The sequence below is a fragment of the Labeo rohita genome, chromosome 23 (assembly GCF_022985175.1).
Source record: "Labeo rohita strain BAU-BD-2019 chromosome 23, IGBB_LRoh.1.0, whole genome shotgun sequence".
Classification (NCBI taxonomy): Eukaryota; Metazoa; Chordata; class Actinopteri; order Cypriniformes; family Cyprinidae; genus Labeo; species Labeo rohita.
In genome coordinates this window covers 6102067-6123232 of record NC_066891.1, presented here as the reverse complement: position 1 = coordinate 6123232, position 21166 = coordinate 6102067, and the positions used below count along the sequence as shown (strand labels likewise).

General features: G+C 34.8%; 1 protein-coding gene across 3 annotated transcripts in view; it reads right to left on the bottom strand.

Annotated features, from left to right (window-relative positions):
* The window catches only part of LOC127155029 (cadherin-11), a 97257-nt gene that overhangs the window by 73721 nt on the left and 2370 nt on the right, over nt 1-21166 (bottom strand). For 2 of the 3 annotated variants that reach the window (XM_051096970.1, XM_051096973.1), the window contains exon 2: nt 4557-5590. In XM_051096970.1, the coding sequence (XP_050952927.1) occupies nt 4557-5342 (786 nt within the window). In that variant the 5' untranslated portion in view covers nt 5343-5590. Of the gene's footprint in view, nt 1-4556; nt 5591-10053; nt 10211-21166 lie in introns of all 3 variants that reach the window. The other variant, XM_051096971.1, reaches the window with a different exon arrangement.

Genomic DNA, 21166 nt, shown 5'->3' with positions numbered 1-21166 from the left:
CTATTTCAAATAATTATTTTCTATTTGAATATATTTTAAAATGTAATTTTTTTCCTGTGATGCAAAGCTGAATTTTCAGCATCATTACTCCAGTCTTCAGTGTCACACAGTCCTTCAGAAATCATTCTAATATGTTGATTTGCTGCTTAAGAAACATTCATTATTATTATCAACACGGAAAACAGCTGCTCTGATTTTTGTAAATTAATATTTTTCAAGATTTTTTGATGAACAAAAAGTTAAAAAAAAACAAAAACTGACATCTTTTGTAACACATCTTCACTGTCTGATTAATTTAATGCATCCTTGCTGAAAAACAGTTTTAACTTTTGAACATTTGTTTTTCTTATTATTTCATTTCTTCTTATTATTCTTTTTATTTATATTATAAACAAGTGCAATTTCTTGTCCTGTGTAGCTAGACATATTTCTTATGTATACAGGAAGTCGATGCAGGATTTATCAAAAGGTTTGTCCATTTTTAGCCAAAATAGCAAAAAGCCTTTAGTTTACATTACAACACGAAAAAAAAAACATTATTCACTACTGTCGCTAGTCGATTGGAAGTGGTAAAGGCCATTTCTAGCAGGCATTTTATTGGATAAAAATGTTTACAGAGTTCTGGCTGTAAAGTGCTACTGTTGTCTTTATGATTACTGGGATATTTTGAACTTGGGATAATAATTATTCATAAAATGTGAAGTAGAATCTGTGTTCACACTTGTGTTAGACAACAAAACTGGAGTCACTGTGAAAACATGATTCACTCCTGTTGCTAGTTGATTACAAATGATAGAAAACATTTCTATTAGGGTTTTATTGGACAAAAAAACAAACAAACATATTTTGACGTACTGGCTGAGAGGCGGTACTCTTGTTTTTGTAATTTTGGGGATGTGTTTGGATTTGGAATAATAATTATTCATAAAATGTGAAGTAGAATCTGTGTTCACACTTGTATCAGACAAAAAAAAACTGGAGTCACTACAAAAACATGACTCTATGCTAGTCGATTGCAAGACTAGAAAGCATTTCTAGTAGGATTTTATTGGACAAAAATATATTTTGGAGTTCTGGCTGAGAGTTGATACTGTCGTCTTGTGATTTCTGGGAATTTTTTTTTTTTTTTTTTTTGATTTGGGATCATTATTCATAAAATGTTAAGTAGGATATGTGCTTACACTTGTGTCAGACAACAAAACTAAAGTCACTGTGAAAACCTGATTCACTTCTATTTTTAGTCAATTACAGTGATAAAAAGCATTTCTAGTAGGATTTTTTATTGGATTAAAAAAATATATTTTACAGTTCTGGCTGAGAGGTGGTACTGTTGTCTTTGTGATTTCTGGGATATTTTGCATTTGGGATAATAATAATTATTCATAAAATGTGAAGTAGAATCTGTGTTTAAACTTGTGTCAGACAACAAAACTGAAGTCACTGTGAAAACATGATTCACTCCTATTGCTAGTCCAATACAAGTGATAGAAAGCATTTCTAGTAGGATTTTATTGGGAAAAAATGTATTTTGGCGTATTTTGGCGTTCTGTTTTTTTGGAGAACTGTGTGTGCTGCTTAGGTTAGCTTTGAAGCTTGGCAGCTGGTTTAAGCTTCTCCTGAGCTGGTTATGAGCTGGTAATATAAGATGGTTATGAACTGGTTTGAGATGGTCATGTGCTGGTCCTAAGCAACTAGCTCCTGCTCAGTACCAGCTCACAACCAGCTTTTAACCATCTCAGGACCAGCTTAAACCAGCTCAAACCAGTTGCCATACTTCAAAACATACTTAAACAGCACATGCTGTTTTCTTCAACAGGGCTGGCTGAGAGGTGATACTGTTATCTTTGTAATTTCTGGGAAATCTTTAGATTTGGGTTAATAATTATTCATAAAATGTGAAGTAGAATCTGTGTTCACACTTGCGTCAGACAGCAAAACTGGAGTCACTGTGAAAACATGATTCACTCCTATTGCTAGTCCAATACAAGTGATAGAAAGCATTTCTAGTAGGATTTTATCAGGAAAAAATGTATTTTGGCATTCTGGCAGAGAGGTGATACTCTAATTTTTGTGATTTTTGGGATATCTTTGGATTTGGGTTAATAATTATTTTTAAAATGTGAAGCAGAATCTGTGTTCACACTTGACAATGAAACCAAAGTCACTGTGAAATCATGATTCACTCCTATTGCTAGTTGATTGCAAGTGGTAGAAAGCATTTCTAGTAGTTTTCTAGTAATTTTAGAAATATATAAAAAATAATACAGTAATACAGTTGTCTTTGTGGTTTCTGGGATATCATTTGATTTGGCCTAATAATTATTCATAAAATGTGAAGTAGAATCTGTGTTCACACTTGTGCCAGACAACAAAACTAGAGTCACTGTAAAATCAAATTTCACTACTATTGCTAATCAATTGCAAGTGGAAGAAAGCATTTTTAGTAGGATTTTTTTTGGACAAAAATGTATTCTGGAGTTTTGACTACAACAAAACTACAGTCACTGTGAAAATGCTACTACTGTTAGCCAACTGCAGGTTGTGAAGAGCATTTATGAAGTTATTTTCTTCTACAAAAAATAATAAAAACTGTAAATCTGCTAAATTATCTTAATTTTGTAATGCCAAGAGTACACTTGCTCACAGATCAGCCTCAAGGCTAACAAACATAGAATAAACTCTCATTTTGATTTCATGAGGTCTTCACCTCAACCTGCACTGCATCTAATCCAGCCTATTTGTCATGTTAAACAACCCACCCATTCAATTGCTTTACTACAAATCCAATAGGAAAGTTCCCAGTTCATACATCAACGTCAGTGCTTGTGCCTGGCCTTGTGTTTCGCCTCGCAGCGCTGCAACGGTCAAGTTCAGCTTTGTCTCCGAGACGGCTGCCCTCCATTCAGCCATAACTGATTCACAGTGCAGTTCTCTGGATCGCACACAGGTAAACGACACATCGTGATGAACAACAACAGTGACAACAGCATGTCCTGGCCCATCGGATAAACATTTACTCGGATACAGTGTCAGCACAGTGACAAGTAGAGAAGCGGATGCAACATTTATGAGGTGCGCTCTCTGGATCTCATGTTGGTTTAGCGCCAGACTCTTTAAAGCCTCGTGTTCTGTATAAGCAGCTGGCAAACTTACTCGGTGTGAATCGCAGCTAATGCGATCCATCCAGTGCAGCTCATTACCGCAGAGCGCGTGCGAGCATCTGTGTTTTTAGTGCATGCCTTTGTCTGTGGATGTGTTTCTAAATGTGACCAGCGAGCATGTAATTGCATTTTGCTCTTTTTTCTGGAGACATCTAATAATTACTGTCCAAGTCCCACGTTTAATAAAGTCTGAGGTAATGCAATAGCCTTGATTTATTTATATAAGAACCTTCCAAATGGACCTTGTAAGCAACCGCTTAGCAATGAGGAGAGTGAAAGGGTGGGCTTGTTTGCAAGCTTAGAAGTTTTTAAAAAATTCAACATAACCTTAAACAGACAAACATTCTGTAACCAAGTTTTTATTTTTTAATGTTTTGGAAAGTATCTTATGTTCATTAAGTCTTCATTTATTTGATTGCAAAAAAAGAAAAAACAAAAAAACAAAATGTGAAATCTTATTACAATTTAAAATATTTGTTTTCTTTTGTAATATATTTTAAAATATATAAAATATAGAATTTTATAAAAATAAAATTCTAATATGCTGATATGCTGCTCAACAAACGTTTTTTTAGGGATCCTGGAGAACCCTTTTTAATAATTAAGCACCAATAATAACTGATAATAATTGAGCAACGAATCAGCACGTTAGAATGATTTCTGAAAGATCATGTGACCGTGAAGACTGGAGTGATGATAGTGAAAATTCAGCTTTGCATCACAGCTATAAGTTAAAATTTTATATAAATTTAAATAGAGAACAGTTATTTTAAACTGTAATAATTTTTCATAATATTACAGTTTTCACTGTATTTTTGATCAAATAAATGCAGCCTTGGTGAGCAGAAGAGACTTGTTTCAAAAATATTGCTGTTAAAATTTAAATCTTAATTATTTCAAACTTTTGACCAGTTGTGCATATTCATTTCTTTCATCTCACATTTCTTTGAAGACGCTGACTGTATGAACAATGAAAAACATTTTTCTAAATATCTTCTTTTGTGTTCCACAGAACAGAGTCATACAGGCTTGGAACGACATGAGGATTCATGAATGAGTCAGTAAATGACAGAATTATCATTGTTCAGTGTTCTACTCCTTTAAAGTCAACATAAAAATCACAATTTCCTGGTCTTATTGTGAGCAATTTGTCAATGCACATTATTCCAAAGAATATGCATTTGTAATTCTTCCTATCGCAATTTCTACAAAAACCTTTTCTGAAAAGACCTTTCTTTTCATCTTACATAACCAAGCCTTTTTATTTTTCATCTCAAATACCTTGATTCACTCTATAAGTTGGATTACATAAGTAAAATGAGTTAAAAGAAGTTGCTCATTATTTTAAATTAGCATGCAAGCATAAACAATGTATCATACAAATGTTCACCTTACCCGTCCAATCAGCACCGGTTCTGGTCCGCTATATTCCTCTATCACAAAGAACTGGTTCCAGATCCAGCTTCTTCGGCTGCGGGACTGTGAGGGCATCTCATCCAGATTTGATCCAGTAAAGGTCCTTTGAAAATCACCACTGCTGTCTGACTCCTGGTTGCCCATCATTACGGTCTGCACTTCCCTTCCGCTGCTATTTAAACCAGACGGAGGCTTCAGAAGGATCACGCTGGCACCCGACGGGCCATCCGGGGTGGATCTGTCAGTTGGTAAATGGTCAGTTTTAGTTTCCTCTACTGCAGGAGTTAGTTCTGCAGGAATGAAATGATCTTGGGATATTCTAGATATTTTGGAGTCCTGGCTAAGAGGTGATACCGTTGTCTTAGTGATTTCAGGGATATCTTTGGATTTATGATGATAATTATTCATAATATGGGGAGTAGAATCTGTGTTCACACTCGCGCCAGACAACGAAACTGGAGTCACTCTGATTTCAAATTCCGATTTTGCAGTTTCTTCAATCTGTGCATGATGCAGTCCTGATAAAGACTCCATTGCATCTTTGTTGCTTTTTCTCTTTGCCAAACTTGGTGTCTCTGCTGTGTTGGCAAATGGCATCTCACTTTGCCTTTCCTCCAAGTCTAGACGCTCCACCTGAATTTCTTTCCTCGCGGTTCCTTTCCTTGCGGTATCCTCGCTCTTCCATCTTTTTAGACGAGCACTGCTTCCCCCGAGCTCTAAGCACACACACAGAAAGAGCAATGCAGCCCAGATACGGCCACTCATCGTGCCTCACTTCGTTATTAGTCACAATGTTTGCCACAGGGGGAAGAACAATAAGAACGACCTTCACTCACGCTCTGTCTCGCTGTGTGGGCGGCTGCTCCATTCATCTCCTCTTCTTAATTCCTTATTCTTCATGAGTCTCAGTGGTCATTTAGCATCTTATCCACTTTTTTGGGATTATATTTCGGTTTTTAGGTCCGGTTAAACACAGAGGGCGATTCCCATGGTTTGGATTTAATCGGGCAAACCTGTTCAAAGAGATAAGGGGATGAGAATCAGTGTTGATTGTGAGTAAACGTAATTGGGATTTGCAGTTGGGATTACTGGAAAAATTTCAATTAGGTAACAGTTTGGGTCTCTGCAGAGAATCATGGGTACAGAAATGTGCTTGACTAGCAAGGGTTCATAAAACTTTCAATCACTTAAAATCTGGGACTGCTCCAAAGAAGTCCTTCAAAGCTGAGTGCTTAAAAAAAACCTGAGTGGTTAACTTGTCCAAAATAAGGTAAATTAATATTTTAGAGCAAATATGTGACATTCAAACTGACTCCTTTTTTGTGATATCCTGGTATCTTTTTTAAAAATCTATTTGTAAAGTACTGTTCACAGTACATTTTAAAGCAGATTTTCAGTAAAAAACATGATAATATTTTATTATCTTCATGCCTTGTAGTCAAATTAAGTAGATTAGAGCTGGATGATAATATAGTTTGCATTTTGTAACGTTACAAGCAAACAAGCAGTTGAGATATGTTATACAGTAGGCTATAAATTGCCCTACACAAGTATACATTTGTGAATTAAGTTGGACACATACAAAACTTAATTTAAAGAGGTGACGATAATATAGTTATATTTGGTGATAAAATAAAAATATGGCAATTAAGAATTGCTCTACAGTGTAAATTCCAAGTATGGGTCACCCATACTTGGCCATAAATTTATTTATATGAGTGTACTGCAGGGTCAGAAATTAACAAGGGCTTGTGGCAAAAATGCGGAATTACAGCGGAATCATATTGCTTAATCAGATTGTATACGTGCTGTTTTGTGCAGCGTTGAGCCTTATAACCAATTATACGTGTTTCTGTTGAACTTTGGAATGCATTGGCCAATCAGAGATGCTTAGATTAGTCGAATGCCAGAGCTGTTGTTGAGTGTGCATGCTTCTGAATTCCCTCACTACAGTGCAGATACGATAAATATGGTAAATAAAATATTAATTCCATAGCTTCAATGATTATAACGGGGAGTTTTGCATAAATTGTGCTAGACTTGCCTAACTTTATGGAGTGACATGTTTGTCTGTGAAGACAGAATGTGACGTGGCCAAAATAAAACAAAAACGTTTTCTATTGTTTTCTATATCGATATTAATAATCACTATTACAATATAAAGAGAAATAATAATAATGATATTTGTCATGATATTGTAGGTCTATGTATAATTTAGATACAATTTTAAACAGTCTGTTGTTATTGACAACAGTTTAAAATATTGATTAAAGTAATTGGGTAAATTTAAGTATTTGACATTAAAGACAACATAGAATGTTTTTTATAATGAGGTGATTATAAAAATTGCCCTTGCGAATGTAAAAAATGCACCTGGAAATCAATTCCAGGGGGCAAATATTGCCCCTTAATGGAAAAGTTCATTTCTGACTCTTGTGTACTGTTTGAATGCAAATAATAATCATAATACAGTTTAGTTTGAAATATTTTACATTTCTGTGATGATATAAACAATCATGCAGCCCAGATTTGCTATACTGCATATATTTCTGTGGAAAATGTAGAGTGGATAAAAGCAGGCTGCTTCTCTAGTCTAAACATGTTCAAAATAAATTACCGTGCACCTTTCCTGCAACATCTTTTAACAGCTTTAGAAGCAAAAACCAATATTGCAATATTCCTTAAACTGCTCTTGGCCATCTCACAAACTTTATGCTCATGAAATGTAATTACTGGCTTGCATTTAAGTGGCTAAGCACTTTGAAACAGTCAATCACTTGGGTCTTGAAAATGTGTTGATTTGCGTGATTGAGCATTTTAAAGGGCTGTTTCTCACTGTACGGGCAAGGTTATTGCCGTCCATATTAAGGCTACAGTTCAACCATTTCACATTCTGGCACCAAACCATATCCTCATTCACTTATGCAGCACATTTTTAGAGGTACATAAAGGCTATAAACTGAAAAGAGCTTGACCATTTCAACAAGCTATACTGACTCTCTTAAAACGAGTCTATTTGTGAAAAAACGTCCTTCTAAAATGTATTTTTCATAATAAGTACACCAGCTGTCCAATACTACAACTAAAATATATTACAATATTCCAGCTTTACTACCCCTGTAAAAAAGAAAAACGTAATATGACAAATAATATACTTAAGTGCAAACTGAATGTGATGTTGTCAGACACTTAATATGAATTGCATATTAATTCATAATCATAATGCATATTATTTGCAATTAAATAAAAATGCATTATAGTTTAGATTTATATTAAATACAATGAGTAGAATTGTGTTTTTACTTTTTGATATATGGTTAGCATCCATTGTGAAATATACTTTCATATCATTTCTACTGGAGCTTGTGTGGCATGTATTTAAATACATTTGCAAATGCATGTTTGAAATGATTAAAATATTATAATTGAAAATATCAACTTCAAATGTAACATTAAACATTTACATGTGCTTGTACTTAAGTCTACACATCACAACATGGTTTTCTGTAAAGCAACATTATTAAATTGTACTTCAATACAATTTCTTAAATATATATTTTTAACATTAGAAATACACTACAAATGCGCATTTGTGACCCTGGACCACAAAACAAGTCATAACGGTCAATTTTTTGACATTGAGATGATGAAAGCTGAATAAAGAAGTTTTCCATTGATATATGGTTTGTTATGATGTTACAATATTTGGCCGAGATACTATTTGAAAATACAACTATTTGAAAATCTGGAATCTCAGGGTGCAAAAAAATCAAAATACTGAGAAAATTGCCTTTAAAGTTGTCTAAATGAAGTTCTTAGCAATGCATATTACTACTACTACACCTGAAAAAGACAAAATGCAAAAAAAATGTAGATGCATTTTGAGATTTACGAAATTAAACTTCCATTTTAATGAATTATATGCAGTAATAAACAACATCTTCACGATTCTGGATAAACTGAGAATCCCAGTTGTTTTTAATAAATTGGAGACCATGATTGGAGAAAAAAGATTAGAAAACAAAATAATGTAATTTACTAGTGGTTCTGACAAAATGTTCATTGCTTAAGTCTTTTAAAAACATATTAATTTAAACAAACAAAAAAAAAAAAAAAAAATCAATGAAGGAGTCAGCGTCTCAATTCATTAAGACTTGGTTTACTATTGGAATCTCCTGAATGAATGACTCAATGACATACTTTTTCTTAAACTGACAATACATACAAGTGTTAAGATACTTTCGTTTTGATCGCTACTGTAGATAATAAGTGTTTATACCCAAACTATAAACTTTTATCCCAGTACTTCTGTTATTTAAATGTCTGTAACACAGAAATAATGGTTATAATGTGGTTGAAAAGACTGCTTGTGTTGCTGTTTCTGGATCAGTAGCAGTATGAATGAAGATTTCAATGTTTTAAACACCTTTTTCACATCGTAAGCGTCAGTGGAGCGTGAGCAGCCCGTGTTTTGTAACCGCACATATCAGTGAATGACCACGTTGACGTCGGAAGCGTAATGATGGTGGACCCTCTGATTCATTAGGTTTGTTTTAGATGAGCAAATTCTGCGCAGAATCAATCACCGGTGATCACCACAAGATGCATGCCGGTTAGAAAAGTGTCCGAGTGTCAGATTGCTCAGTCCAGCGCAGTAGCTCATCATCAACTGTGCTGACAAAAAGCATGATGGGAAACGACTGGATGACAACACAGCTTAAAGCTCATTGGTTCAGACAACCGTGACGTTGCCGTTCTCTTCTAAAATGTTTTATTTTTTAGTCTGATATCATATGGTTATGTGTTTAAATTGTGCATGAATATTCCCAAACACTATGCCTAAGCACTAAAAATGGATGATAAATATGCCTTTCGTATTGAATTAAATAGCAAGCACTTTGAGAGTCTTGTTTATCATATTTATTTTCATATAAAAACAACAGAGCTGAAATTATCTCATGTATATTAGCAACACAGCACGTGAGTGTGATAACGCGATATCCGCTTTTGATCTTGTAGGTATCTGTTCCACTTGGAGAGGTCAGAACTGTCCGTCTTGACTGCACTTATTTCACTCCTCCCCTCACTGCGGCCGCCTACTCTCACCTACATTTCAGGCGAGGCGAGGCGCATCTCAAACGAGCCTACTGCCAAATGGTTCGCGAAAATATCATCACGAGATCTCGCAGGTCACATCCCTACATATTACTAATCAAAAATTAAGTTTTGATATATTTACGATAGGAATATTTTAATGGAACATGATCTTTACTTGATATCCTAATGGTTTTTGGCCTAAAAGAAATATTGATAATTTTGACCCACACATATTTTTGGCTATTGCTATAAATATACCTGTGCTACTTAAGACCTGCACACTTCTTTTTCACACAGGTACACATCTGAATAATTTGACCATATTCTGGCTTTACTGCATCTATAATGTTCCATTTTTACTGCATCTAAAGTATCTTACCTTTGCTGGTAAACTGTGACATTTTTTGCTTTCTCTAAAATCTTGATGCGGCCTAAACAGTCAGACAGTTTTCCCTAAACAGATTAAGAGCAGAAGAGAAACGGTCTTGTCCTGAACCAGCCAACCCTCACTTATTTAGACAGCCAACTCCGATTCCCTGCAAGACAGAAGATAACAGCACACTTTTAGCGAATGTAATCTTATGGCCAGGCCCTTTAGCTAAATTTAAGAGTTGTTATTTTGCCTTTTTCCCTGATTATCTAATGAGTTTGAACTCATTACACACACACTCACACAAAAAGACTTGTCTTCAAATGTCTTGCTAAGAGTACTTAACGTTTCCTGAAAAACAATACGGTCATGTTGAACTCGGTGCATGTCTCAAGAGACCACAGCAGTGTAAGTAATCTCTGATCAGTGATTCAGATGGAAACCTCAAATGTCAGCTTTCACAATCCTGACTGGCTCGGAGCTCAGGCTAGTTGGAGAGCTGAGACTCAGGCTACATACAAACTTTCAATTATCAGAGTTGTGTGACTCTTGAACCTCCACGTTTTCACAAAAGTGGCATTTTATAATTGTATTTCTTTTCAACTGGGAGCTACCCATAGAAAAGTCAACACAAAAACTTATTTCGAAAAACTAGTTTTTAACATTTAAAGAAGAAAATGTTAGAGGTGCAAAAGTGTATTGCTTGTTTGCTGCTCAAGTTGACCTGAATGAAGAATTAACACTGTCATGTTTCCTTGGAATTCTGTATAGTTCTAGTTTGTTGAGTTTCACTATTTAGTGTTACATTTGTATTTTCAGTTGATTATATTTTCATATAGTTGTTATATACAAGTTTTGTAGAAAGTATATATATTATCTTGCTGGTCTTAGTTGGTGCTCCAGAAACATTTATTTTTATCATTGTTGAAAACAGTTGTTATGTTCAATATTTGTACTATTTTTTTCAGTGTTCTTTGATGAATTTCTTGAGCATCAAATCAGCATGTTAGAATGATTTCTGAAGGATTTTGTGACACTGAAGACTGGAGTAATGATGCTGAAAATTCAGCTTTGCATCACAAAAATAAATTACATTTTAAAATATATTCAAATAGAAAACAGTTATTTTAAACTGTAATAATATTTCACAATATTGTTTTTACTGTATTTTTGATCAAATAAATGTAACTTTGGTGAGCCTTCTTTCAAAAACATTTTAAAAAGGTAATTATTCCAACAGACTAATCCTAAGTATGAGCAATAACAGTGATTCTTGTATTTTTGGAGTTTAATACAAGTCTAACTGCAAACCAGTCATGCCTGGAGCTCAACCCCAAACTTTGTTACAGACCCTCTTCTCAGGAAGAATATTAAGACAGAACCTAGTGCAAGACAAGCACATTAGACCTTGACTAAGATTGGTTTTCGATCGCAGTGAATTGCCATTTAGTTGAAACTCTGCAATGTCCGAGATGAGAAAACCTTTTGCACCAAGCCGCCGCATCAACACGGGAGTCCACGGCACCCCTGCAAAGTACATTAACTTTAATTTATTCTGAATCGCTCCTGTCCCTAGACTAAATCACACATATGTGATATGTACAGTACAAATCCCCTTGACAGTCTTGCTTGCCCTGGGTCTTTGTTCACATCATAAGAGCTTGTACCATCGGCCATGAAACGCATCATTAATAGAAAGCAATAAAGTCGCTGAACGGGCCGCCGCCTCCCCGGCTGTGGATCAATATTGTTTCCACACATCAGCGGAGGTGACAGCAACTGTATCGCGGGAGAAAGTAATAGAGACAGGTGGAAGTGAGTGGGCTGAACATGGCTGTAATGGAACGTCAAGGCCAAACTTATGCAACCGAATCCAATTAATCAGAAGCCTTTGATGGACGTGACACTAAACAAGCAAATAAAGATCAGAACAAACTGACCTGCGTGATTTTTTCCCCCTGTCACTGTGTGTCCAGTTTAAAGCTGGGAAATAAGGGTTCAGGTCAGGCCACCAACATTTTAGCTTCATTACATCTGAAACATTTTTTTATATTCCAGCTCTAAATCAAGCATTTTACAACACTTCAGCTATAATACATCAAGTACTTTACCATATTTTTAGCTTTGATATATGTCAAGATTTTTCCCTTCATGGATATTACATCTTAAGCATTTTACAATATGTCAGCATTTCTGTACTTTCAGTATTTATTTAGCATATTCAAGCTTTACCACATCTTAAGTATTTTACCAAATTTTAGCTTTACAACATCTCAAGTATTTTACCAAATTTTAGCTTTACCACATTGCATGTATTTTAACATATTCCAGTTTTGCAACATCTGATGTATTTGACCATATTCCTGCTTTACCACATCTAGTTTTACCACGTTAAGTATTTTACCACAAATACTTTACCACATCTCAAGTCTTATACTGTATTTTTGCTTTACTACATCTCAAAGTATTTTACCATATTCCAGCTTTACCACATTTGCATATTTTACCATATTCAAGTTTTACCACAAATTAAGTATTGTACCACATCTCAAGTATTATTCTGGATTTTGGCTTTGCTACATCTCAAAGTATTTACCATATTCCAGCTTTACCTCATCTGAATATTTTACTATATTCAAGTTTTACCACATATTAAGTATTTAGCTTTACCACATCTCAAGTTTTATACTGTATTTTGGCTTTACTACATCTCAAAGTATTTACCATATTCCAGCTTTACATCCTAAGTATTTTACCATATTCAAGTTTTACCACATATTAAGTATCTAGCTTTACCACATCTCAAGTTTTATACTGTATTTTGGTTTTGCTACATCTCAAAGTATTTTACTACCACATTCCAGCTTTACCATAATCAAGCTCTACCACATATGGAGTATTTTACCATATTTCAGCTTTACCACATCTCAAGCATTTTACTACATTTGTCTTTATTACATCTCAAGTATTTTACCATATTCCTGCTTTGCCACATCATATTCAAGCTTTACCACATATAAAGTATTTTACCATATTCCAGCTTTACCACATCTGAATATTTTACCATATTTAAGTTTTACCACATATTTACATCTCAAGCATTATACGGTATTTCAGCTTTACTACATGTCAACTGTTTTACCATATATTCCAGCTTTACCACATATGATGGACTTTACCATTAACAAGCTTTACCACTTATGGAGTATTTTACCATATTTCAGATCTACCACATCTTAAGCATTTTACTATATTCCAGCTTTCCTACATCTCAAGTATTTTGCCATAATCCAGCTTTACCACATCTCAAGTATTTTACTACTTTTGGCTTTATTTTACCATATTCCTGCTTAGCCACATCTCATGTATTTTACCATATTACAGCTTTACATCTTAAATATTTTACTATATATCAGGTACCACATCTCAAGCATTTTACCATATTCCATCTTTTTTTACATCTGAATATTTTACTATACTCAAGTTTTACCACATATTAAGTGCTTTACCATATAAGCTTTTCCACATCTCAATATCTTTTTTCAATATAAATTTTACCATCCAGCATTACCACATATGGAGTACTTTACCATATTTCACATCTACCACATCTTTTACTAGCTTTACTACATCTCAAGTATTTTACCATATTCCATATTTACAACATCTTAAGAACTTTGCTATATTTGGCTTTACAACATAAAGTATTTTACCATATTTTCACTTCACTACATCAATCAATATTTCTTCAACCATTTTACAACATTTTACCATCTTCTGTCTTCATTACACACCCAAGTACTTTACCACATTTTTATACATGTAAAATATCTAACAATAACAACTTAAGCATTTTACCATATTACCCCATTTTTAAGCCTTCTGTATTTTTACCATATTCTGCCTTTACTACAAGTATTTCACCACATTCCAGCTTTACAATTCAAGTATTTTACCGTATTCAATCTTTAGCCAACTAAATCTTAAATATTTCTCAAAATCCAAGCTTTACAACAACAAATGCATGTATAACGAACCAGTTTTACTGTATTTACAGTATTTTTTACTTGTGTAATTGAGAGGAATTAATCAACAGCATTTGATGGAAGTGACAGAGAACAAACGAATAAAGCTTGTGACAAACTATGTTTTTCCTTGTCATTGTGTTTCCAGTTTATGCTTGCTGAGCAACAGGGAATTGTGTCAGTCTCTCTGAGCTGATAATATTGTTTCTGACTGTCAGAGGTTGCTTTGCATTCATCCGCGCTACACCGGTTATAAGGGCTTTTTACGTGCCAGTGAATTCTTTATATGAGGTAGCTTTTTATGATTAACGTGAAACCTGATTTTGAATCACATTTCCCACTGTGCACTCCGAGAGGCCCTAAACACCGCAGAATCTGGATTAACTTTAAGAAAGTGTTGCTCTACTGGGCTGAGAATTCAATGCGGTCCTTGTCATGGGTCCAAATTGGATCTACTGACTTAGGACCCCCCAGGCCAAGCGTCTTGAGGAGTGTGAACTATCAGAAACATCTCCTTGAGCTGATAAATTGAAGCTATAAACGGTATAATTAATTCCTGTGTTCTGCACCCATACATTTAACGATCTGAAGTTCGTTAGCATTAGAGTCAGGTCCCAGCCATTGATCTTTTGAGCCCCAAGGCATGATGGAGCCTGTCACCAACATAACGAGACTTAAGAACTATAATTACCAGGCATTTCTCTTCCTCAATCCTCCATCCCATCTCCCTCAAACATCCGTCTTATCATTCTCGCACAATAACACTCTTAAAGGAGATACTACTTTTAAAAAAATAATACGCACTAGAAAATATTCAGAATATCTATGGCTATTCAAAAATTTTGGGCCAGTGAGGTTATTTTTAATTAAATTAATACTTCTTTTCAGCAAGAATGCATGAAATTGGTCAAAAGTGACAATACAGACATTTATACTGTTACAAAAGTTTCTATTTTAAATAAATGCTGTTCTTTTGCTTGCTCTGTCTACTAAAGAATCCCTGAAGAAAATATTAAGCAGTTTCCAACGTCTCTTGAGCAGCAAATCAGCATATAAAATGATTTCTGAAAGATCATGTGACACTGAAAACTGGAGTAAATAAGAAAAAATTAATAAATTACATTTTAAAATATATTCAAATAGAAAACAGTTATTTTAAAAGTAAAGGCAGCCTTGGTGAGCATCAGAAACATTTTAAAAAGAGTTTTAATCAAATAAGATAGCATTACATTCCAAACATACTGTTTCATCTAAACTGAGAAAGTGAGAAATTCGTGAGAGATGAACAAATTCTATGTGCAGTAAATCATTTGCATTAAGTTTTATTTACACACTTTAATAATTTAGTATTACCTCTACAGATCAATTCTGTATTAGCAATGCGCTGACTGCCAGTACAGATACCAGCTCAGCTGATCAAAAACAAGCTCAGCATTATTATGCCGAGCAGATATCACAGCTCATTTTACATAGGATATACACAAGCTTCCTTAATGCGCAAGACCTTTATGAACATCTTTTGATTATGACTTGAAAATGACGTGTAATTTTTTTTTTAAGTTAAAAAAAACTTCCTATACTAGCTTAATATGCACAGTCTAAAAATTCATAAGTTGACTTTTCTGTTAAAGTGTAAACACTGCGACTTCATGGTAACTGATTGAGCATCCTGACTTCTGAATCAACAAATGACATGAGTTTGGGGACTATTTGTTTTGTCTGACGGTAGACGGGGAGACATTATTTTTGTAATTTCATTCAGTGGACCTAAAGGTCCAGAGTTTGGCAGATCATGGTCCAGTCAGTCCACGCTGGTCGATGCTGAAAATACACCATCTTGCAGCAAAATAACTTTCACCAACTTTCAACTCAATATTTTGCAACTACATGTCTTCTGCAGTGAATGGGTGCCATTAGAATGAGAATCCAAATAGCTGATAAATCACAATAATCCACAAGTAATCCACACAACACCAGTCCATCAACGTCTTGTGAAGTAAAAAGCTGCATGTTTCTAAAAAAAAAAAAAAATAAAAAAAAAATAAATAAATAAATAAAATAAAATCATCATTAAGACGTTTTAGCTTTAAACCATTGATTCTGAACATAATCCATAATCATGCTTCCACCAGTTAAATTGTCTATCCCCTGTTCACATCAAAATCCACCTACATTTTTATTAAGAACGGTTTTGGCTTGTGAAGGCTGCTTGATCTGTGCATATTTCTCTCCTGATATAGAGTATTATCTCTATCTTATTGATAGAGAACTTATATTTTAGCCGGAAGCAAGGGTTTGGAGTCATAATGATGTTGTTTCTTAAAAACACAGATTTCACTTTACAAGATATCAAAACATCATATGAATTACATGTGGACATTTTTATTCATTCCGATGGCACCCAAGGATTCACTGGTACAACTACAACTAACTACAAAACAATTTGAATTCACTATACTGACACAAGCCATCTGATATTATAGATTTCACTCACTGTATTATGATAACATGGTGCTAAAAATGCCATATTTAAATATATAAATACATACAGTATATATGAAAAGGTGTGCTTTGCTTAAGCCATGTTTGCATCAAATATTCATTTTTGTTATAAATAGGCCTTTACTTTTTAATATAAAACTGTCACACACTGGTATAGTTATCACATATTTAAAAGCATTTGATACAATACCAAAACAAAATGAAAGCACACCCTTGAAACTCTGAAATATACACGCGCACAGCACTTTTAAAAATCCTTTTTAGTATCCTACACTTTTCCAGGTCTCTACACCACAACACAATTATAACTTGCTCAATAGCTCACTAAGCCTCATTCATTAAAATGGAAATGAGGAACGGGCCGACCCTCTGAGTGTGTACAGCTGCCTTTTATTGATCCAAACTGGAGTGTTTACCAAAGAGATGAAAAAAGACAACAATTTTTCGTTTATTCTATAATTCACCACTGCTCTGTGTCATAGGGGAGCACAGTAAGTGTTCTGAGCTTCTGATCATAAAATTTTGACTTGCTCTATGGCTCAATCTGTATTTTCTATTCTTTTCCCCTTTCTCAACCCATTTTCACAGCCCCTCTCAAAGGTAAAAAAAAAAAGGGGGGGATAATGTCATCTCTGCTAGAGCTGCTTTTAGGATCACATTAACACTTGCTCATCAATATTAACAGCAAACTTTCCTCTCCAAATGTATCCTTCCTTCTCATCTCGTCGCATGCCCTTTCTGATACACTTTAGTTTCGCTGAGGCCTAAACCCCTTTCCCCAACACATTAAACTCACTTTGGCTCTGGCTATATTTGGAAGAGCACCATGCTCGTACTATTCCTGCAGTATATAATTTTGTAGTATGCAAACAGCCTAAATGCGCTGCTTTCCCGGATGACCTACAGCATTTGCCAAAATGTGCATTATACAACCGGAATACATTTGCAGAATAATGTATCCTACAATGCATTAAAGCTATAGTTCACCCAAAAAGAAAATTAGCTGAGAATTTACTCACTCACAGACTAAGATGTAGAGTTTGTTTCTTCATCACAACAGATTTGCAGAAATTAAGCATTATATCACTTGCTCACCAATGGATCCTCTGCAGTGAATGGGTGCTGTCAGAAATTCAGAATGAGAGTCCAAACAGCTGATAAAAACATCACAAAAATTCACAATTGTTCAACAATAAATTAACAATAAATTAATGTCTTGTGAAGCAAAAAGCTGCATGTTTGTAAGAAGCAAATTTATCATTAAGACATTTTACCTTAAAACATCACTTATGGTCAAAACACCGGTCTATAATAATGCTTCCTCCATTGAAAAAGTCTATCCACTATTGTCCTCTCACATCAAAATCCACCTACATATTCGTGCACAACTGTTTTGGACTGTTTTTGCTTATAAACAGTGCTTGATCTATGTATATTTCTCTCCTGATTCATTGAGATTACTTTTTCCCTGGAACAAGCAACATTATAGATTATGGACTTGTATTCTGGCATGAAACAACAGTTTGAAACAAGTTAAAAACACCTTAAGGATTGATTTGTTTCTTATACAAACACAAACACAGTTTTTCACTTCTCAAGGCATTAAAGGAGAAATTCACTTCTAGAACAAAAATTTACAGATACTCACCCCTTGTCATCCAAGATGTTCATGTCTTTCTTTCTTCAGTTGTAAAGAAATTATGTTTCTTGAGGAAAATTTCAGGAATGTTCTCCATATAGTGGACTTTTACGGTGCCCGCGAGTTTGAACTTCCAAAATGCAGTTTAAATGCAGCTTCAAAGGGCTCTAGCCGAGGAAGAAGGGTCTTATCTAGCAAAACGATTGCCTATTTTCTAAAAAAAAAAGTACAATTTCTATATTTTTTAACCTCAAATGCTTGTCTTGTCTAGCTCTGCGATGTGCATGCGAACTCTGTGTAATCCGGGACAAAACAGTTAGGGTATGTCGAAAACTCCAATCTCATTTTCTCCTCTAACTACAAAATCGTCCTACATCGTTGCAGAAGTACCGACCCAGTGTTTATAAAGTGAACATCCCAAAAAGGTTAAACGCCTTTTACCAAAAAAAAAGGTAAAACAGCAATGTAGGATGATTTTGAAGTTGGAGGAAAAAATGAGATGGGAGTTTTAACGACATACCCTAACTGTTTTGAACCAGAGGTGCACAGAGTACACATGTACATCGCAGAGCTAGACAAGACGAATATTTTAGGTTAAAAAGAATATAAATTGTAATTTCTTTTTAGAAAATAACCAATCATTTCGCTAGATAATACCTCGGCTGGGATCGTTTACAGCCCTTTGAAGCCGCAGTTTCGCATTTTGGAAATTCAAACTCACAAGCACCATAGAAGTCCACTATATGGAGAACATTCCTGAAATGTTGAAGAAATGAAGAAATAAAAGAAAACTGAAGAAATAAAGACATGAACATCTTGGATGACAAGGGGGTGAGTAAGTTATTTGTACATTTTTGTTCTGGAAGTGAACTACTCCTTTAATTGATGGACTGGAGCTGTACTTGTGATTTTCTGTGTTGTTATTTTGAGCTGTTTGGACTTTCATTCCGACGGCGCCCATTCACTGCAGAGGATCCATTGGTGAGCAAGTGATGCAATGCTCAATTTCTCCAAACCTGTACCGATCAGGAAACAAACTCATCTACATCTTGGATAATTCTGAGGGTGAGTACATTTTCAGCTAATTTCCATTATGTTCTTGAAAATCTGAAGACATTTTTACAAAGAAAAACTGGGACTTACAGACCAGAATATATCACAGAGACTTGAAGGTGGGCTCTTTTGACTTCGACCAGCAAGCAATCACCTAGCAACCATCCAGAACACCCTAGCGACAGCATAGCAACAAGTGAATTAAAAAAACAACACTCAACACACCACAGCAATGCCTTGAAATCAACAGGACCACTTTTACACAGGCAGGAGCCGCTTTTTAACATGTGAAAGTTTTAATGTAACACATACTTCTGAACCTAGCCTCTGTTTAGAGTTGCTTAAAAATGTCTCTGATGTTTAATGCAGGATTTTAAACTTTCAAATGGCAAAAGTGAGAGGTTTGCTTTGGAAATGCTTAACTGACAAAGTGTAAAGTAAATCATTTAGCACTACCTCAAAACACCACTTTTCTCTGACAGTCAGTATGAATACCATCCTGTCTGCAGATCAAATGAACAAAAACAAACTCGGCATTATCATGGAGAGTAGATATTAGAGCTCTGCACATTTGGGATACACTCAGCTTCTCCGGTGCGTAAGACCTTCTAAAAAGTCTTTGAATTCGGTTTAATATGTAATAGGTGAACTGTGTTTAAAGCAAGGGTTACCTGCTGTGGGTGAAGGTTAAAGAGAAACTTGAATAGAACAAAATAAGATCTTCAGAAAATACGTATACCTTAAAAATAGATCATTTTGAAGGAAAAAAAAAGTAAATCTCTCATCTCTCAATCTCTCATCCAATAAAAATAACTAAACAGTAAGATTTTTTTTTTTCATTTTGTGATTAAAACTTTTTTTTGCATCAATAAGATCAATAAGTTTTAAAAATAAAATAAAATTAAAATAGATAATAAAATGTATACTGATATGTGAGCCTGGACCAGTCATAAGTAGCATGGGTATATTTGTGGCAATAGCCAACAATACATTGTATGCGTATCAAAATTATTGATTTTTTCTTTAAGATCATGTTGCATGAACATATTTTGTACATTTCCTACCATAAATATATCAAAACTTTGTAGGTCGATTTCCCTGTCTAAATTAATTATAAAACCTGTTTAAATAATAGCAGAAAAAAGCTAGAGAGATAGGAAATTGTTGAAGCAAAAGATTGAATAATAAAAAATTGATAATACTGTAATATTGAATAAAAAAAATTAAATATTAAATAAGAAAGCTATGGAAGTGGCCAAATGTTAGTTAGAGCGCATGTTAGAAAGAGTGAGAGGTTTCTGAATATTTGTGATTCATACAGGCTCAGATGGGTAATGATGAATGGTCACTGCATCTCAAATGGCAAATCGCTGTTCCAGTCTCACTTCACTGGACTCAAAACACAGCCGCCAGTAAAAATAACCCGCGAGCTTGTCAGACTCGCACAGGCAGACGACAGGAGACGCACACATATTGCATGTGAGAGATTCAGAGAATGTTAAAGCCTTAAATGGCTGACCCACAAAGGCACTGGAAACGAAACTCGCTTCGGTATCTCATGCAGATCTGTGCTTCTACTTGCAAACGGAGCTGAATGGCAGTTTCCACCCCTAACAGGCAAGCTGGGACTAATAATTTGCAGAACATTTGTTGAACAAATTTGTTCTTTAATGAACAAGCCGGAGCACACGCACACACGTATACACACTCTGACCGGGCAAGAGTGTAATTACAGTGAGTTGTTGCAGTAATCTTGCTTTAATGCTCACACTGATGCATGGAATCCATTAAGAGAGACAAACTAAAGACTAGAAATCAGGCAGAAGCCAAAATGTTTCACAATAAATGCCAGTTTGCCAGGTTTGAGCTGTCATAAAGCTCATTATTTTCTTGCAACAAGTAC